The sequence below is a fragment of the Herpailurus yagouaroundi genome, unplaced genomic scaffold, assembly GCF_014898765.1.
Source record: "Herpailurus yagouaroundi ecotype Mexico unplaced genomic scaffold, PumYag 308, whole genome shotgun sequence".
Classification (NCBI taxonomy): domain Eukaryota; kingdom Metazoa; phylum Chordata; class Mammalia; order Carnivora; family Felidae; genus Herpailurus; species Herpailurus yagouaroundi.
Genome location: NW_024412525.1, coordinates 4087165 through 4091510, shown reverse-complemented (window position 1 = coordinate 4091510; position 4346 = coordinate 4087165). Strand labels below are relative to the sequence as shown.

The 4346-nt window shown below is 57.5% G+C and overlaps 1 protein-coding gene across 1 annotated transcript; it reads right to left on the bottom strand.

The window, feature by feature from the left end:
• Nucleotides 1–1381: 1381 nt before the first annotated feature.
• Nucleotides 1382–3433, bottom strand: BTG2 (BTG anti-proliferation factor 2). The gene is made up of 2 exons (XM_040462024.1): nt 3147–3433; nt 1382–1877 (listed from the first exon to the last, which is right to left on the bottom strand). Exons 1-2 carry the CDS (start codon nt 3298–3300, stop codon nt 1543–1545), a joined length of 489 nt encoding a protein of 162 aa, XP_040317958.1. The 5' UTR covers nt 3301–3433; the 3' UTR covers nt 1382–1542.
• Nucleotides 3434–4346: the final 913 nt, after the last annotated feature.

The window sequence follows — 4346 nt, the reverse complement described above, 5'->3', positions numbered from 1 at the left end:
ATGTCACTGAAAAACTGAAGGAAGGCGATTTCTTCCCAGTATAGATTTCCACTGGCTCCGACCCAGCACGGTAAATATTGCACAAGTCTACAGACAAATCTGGGTTGTACTGAGAGACAGCAACTTCCCCACAGGTGCTCTGAGCACCAGGGAGAAAATAATGCCCAGGATTTTGGCTTTTAGTGTCAGCCCTACAAGAATACCAAGTAGTCCTGCAGAACTCGGGGAGTTCTCCCATTCAGCCAAGGAATACCTGCGAGGCCGACCAGCCAGCCAGAGTCCCGAGGACGGAGGGATAGTTCCCGAAGCCCTCCAGGGCACCAGGAGGTTCTGAGAGCTGGGTCTCCTTCAGACTCTCCTGGGACCCAGGAGGCCATATTGCACAATGAGTCGAGAGCTCTTGTTCTGGAAAACTGGGTAGCTCCATGACCCAACCAGAAGGGGAGAAGAACGGGGGAGTCAGGGAGGAGTGTTGTGCTTTTAAAAAGAAGGCAGTAGTAAAGAACCTAGAGTTCCCTGTAGCTTTTGAGCCAGCTCTTGAAGGGATAGTGGCGGCAGCAGCAGCAGCAGCATCAGGACGTTCCTGTGATTCCAGAAAGAAGGGTTTTGGCCAAAAAACCCCAAAAAACAAACAAACAAAAACAAAACAAAAAAACACATCCCCAGTGGATACTCTTTGGGTCCCAAAATTCCATTGCAAGTCACCCCCAACTTAATCGCCACGTATACTCACACACGGAGCAGCACACAGCAAAGCAAAGGTTTCGTGCAGAGTTCTCTTCAGCCCCAACCCCGATAACCTCTAACTCCTGCCTTACTCCCCCGACCCCCACAAAACAAAAAGCTTTTGTTTCCTGGCTGGGAAGCAACATCTACCAGGCCCCTGAGCATAGAATCAGAAACAAGTCATGATTTCAAGAAAAGCTGCTTAGGGCAGAAGCAATCAGGAGAGGACTTTTCACTCTCTGCCCTGGATCTCATCAGAAACATGAAAGACGATTAGGCAACATAGTATAACTTAAGTCCAGGCTTGAATGCCCCTGAGTAAGAGAGGGGCCAGGGGATACAGGTGTCCCGTTCCGGAGAGGGAGAGGTTTGAGCTCAGCCCCTCTTTCTCCCCGCAAGGCAGATCCTGACCTCTCTTTCACAGTTGCTAACCTTGCTTGCTCTCTCCCCCATCTTCCTGGGGTGCCAGCCAAGCTTCTCCCACCTCCCCTCAGCCAGCGCCCCCCCCCCCCCCACTTCCGTACTCCCCCCTCCCGTAGGCAGACACACTGGTTCCCGGACTCAAGCGCACAACAGTTCTCTCCGAAGGCACCTGGGGAGGCCACTTCCAAGCAGCTCCCTTTAAGGATTTTTCTTTAAAAAAAATCTTTTGGTTTTTTTTTTTCTCCCCTTTTCTTAAAAAAAAATAATATATATATGTATATATATATAAATAGCTCTTCATTTAAAATACAGTTCCCCAGGTTGAGGTATGCAGCGGCCTGTTGTCACGACAGAATGAGTACAGTAGAGTGCCTGGTGGGGCTGGCGGGGGATCTAACTGGAGACCGCCATCACGTAGTTCTTCGAGGGGCTGCTCCGGCCCAGCATCATTTGGTTCTTGCAGGTGAGGAGCCCATAGGAGGCTGCCACCGGGGCCTCCTCGTACAAGACGCAGATGGAGCCATCCTCCCCAATGCGGTAGGACACCTCGTAGGGGTCCACCCACAGGGTCAGCTCACTGGGCAGCAGCTGGTGCAGCTGGGGCTGGCTGAGTCCGATCTGGCTGGCCACCTTGCTGATGATGGGATCCATCTTGTGGTTGATTCGGATGCAGCGGTAGCCGGAGCCCTTGGACGGCTTCTCAGGAAACCAGTGGTGTTTGTAGTGCTCTGTGGAGACGGAACAAGAGGGAGATGCCCTGGTTAGAGCAGCTGGGCTGTGGGGGACGGGGATGAAGGGACAGGAGGAGAGGCAGGAACCCAGAGATTTTAAGTAAGCAATGTAGTCTCATGAGTTCCAGGACCTTCCTGAGACCCTCCTGTCGCTGTAGCAGAGATAATTGTATGGAATCTGGAACCCCTCCCCCCCCCACTAGGAGGAGGATGTGTCTGTGTGTTGGGAGGGAGTCCCATAGCTCTGAGGCAGTCCCAAGTAGCCAGTGCTTTTGGCACACCCCAGTTTAAGGAGGAGGGGTGAGACTGGGGAGGGCATGTCCAGACAGGGCCTCTGGAGACCTACTGGCTGAAGTTGGAGGCCAGGAAGGCTGCCACCATTGTCAGACCCACAGCGACTCATTGTGTCCCCCACTCTGGGCCCTAGAGGCTCCCTCTGCCTCCTTCAAAAGCCAGAGCCCCTGAGCAGCGGCTAAGGGAGTCGAAATCGTGTTGGTTTTGATGAAACATATGTTGCTCCACAGAAGGCAGGATCTGTGTGGGCACGTTTGGAGATGGCTATCGCTGCCCAACACGGTCGGCCAACCGGCTGGAAAACAGCTGGGAGATAAGTCTGGCAGCGGCTGCTTATCTCTTGTCCACCTCCCGTTTCACACCGCCCCCGCCCCCAACACACAAGCCAGCAGAGCGCAGTTACGACCTACAAGGCTTTCTCGGGACCATAATGGGTGGCAGATGGCTAAGGGGGGCCAAGCATACAAAGGGGGCCGGGATTCCAACTTCGAACGAATCAACGATCGGCCCGGGCACAGCGCAGCCCCGCACTGCCGGAAGAACCACGGCCGAGACTCCCGAGGTGTTAAGAAGGCTCAATTGTGCCTTCTTCTCCCATAATGACCCCTTGGCTGGCCAGGCTGGGTCGTCCGTGGCGCCCTGGAGAGTCTCAGTAAGGGCAAAGAGCTCGCGCTCAGGCCCGCAGGTGCCTCCTCTCCCGGGGCAAAAGCCGCGACTCGGCTCACACTCCAGGGCCAGGGTCTGCGCCTTCGAACGCGCCCGACCGGAGCGGACACGGACCGAGACCCGAGCGCAGACCCAGGGGACTGCGGGGACTGCGGGTTGCCCCGGGGGCTGGAGGAAACCGAGTCCCGGAGCTGCTCGTGAGCGGAGCCCTGCTCTGGGAGCAGAGGAAAACGACCAAGGCAGGAAGGGGAGCAGAGCCCCAGCGGCAGGGGTCGACGGACGCCAGGACCCTCGGCGTGTGCTCACCTGTTAGTGCCTCCTGGAGAGCGCCGCTGAAAACCTTTAGTCTCTGCTCGCTCACGCAGCCCCGGGTCCTCAGGAGGCTGGAGAGGAAGCCCACGGCGGCGGCGATCTCCGGAAGCATGTCTGTTCTCTTCCCGGTCCAGCGGGCCTGGCTCATGTCTTGCTCGGCTCAGGAGGCGGTGGCAGCGGCGGGGAGCAGCGAGAGGGAAATGTCCGGTGGGACGTGCCGCTTCTCAAGCTTCCTCTGTGCGCTGGGCCGCTGCTCGGGCTCTGCGGGGACTTTACCCGGGACGCGCCTTTCATACTATTCCGAGAGGCGGGGGAGCCCGCGCCAGCGCCCATTGGCTACTGCCAGAGGATGGGGGCGTGGCCTGACCCGCGCCTGGCCCCGCCCCGCGCGCTCCCGGGGCCGCGAGGCCGCTAGCCCCTGCCCCCGCCCCCGCCTCCGCCCCCGCCGCCTCCCCTGCGCTGAGGTCATCGCCCGCTGACGTCAGTGCTGGGAACCTGAGCCGGGCTTGCGGGCCGAGGGAGGCGCCGGGAGAAAAGGGGAGCCCGGGAGGGGCCGAAGCCTCTGGGCGGAGGAGTGCTGCGTCCAGTTCGCGGCCAGAATGCCTGGACCTCCTCTCCTCTCCGCCGGTCCTTCCAGATTTAGGTCACCGGCCACCTCCTCCAAGAAGCCTCCGCTGATAACACCTCTCTCTCCCACGCGGCCCCTTTTCTGGCTCCCACATTTTCCAACGCCCACGGTCAGAACCAATCACTCGGACGCTTTGTCACCTTTTAACCGCTTTGCCCTGTTTGTTAAGTAGGTTTCTCTCGGCTCTTCGGAAATGTGGACCAAGTCTTGTGTTTACTTAGGCAATAATCCCGTCTCCCCCAAACATGTCCTGCCCTTCCTCTGCACCGATGCCTTTTCTCTTGCCTGCTAGCATCCAAGTCTTACCTGTTTGAGGCGGAAGGGTGGGAGCAGTGTTGCAAGACTTTTCTGTCCCCGCAAGTTATTTTTCTAGTCTCGCCTTCCTTTGAATGCCAAAATTTTTGAATAAGTGGTCTGCTCTCAACTGCACACATTTTCCTGGCCACTCCCTTTTCCTCCTCCTCCCCTCTTCCCCCAGCCCTCCCTCATGTCCTTCCTCCTTGTGGATTGAAGCTTTTGTAAACACGGGCTCTTGCGGGAAAGAACCCAGCCTCAGTGTCCGAGGT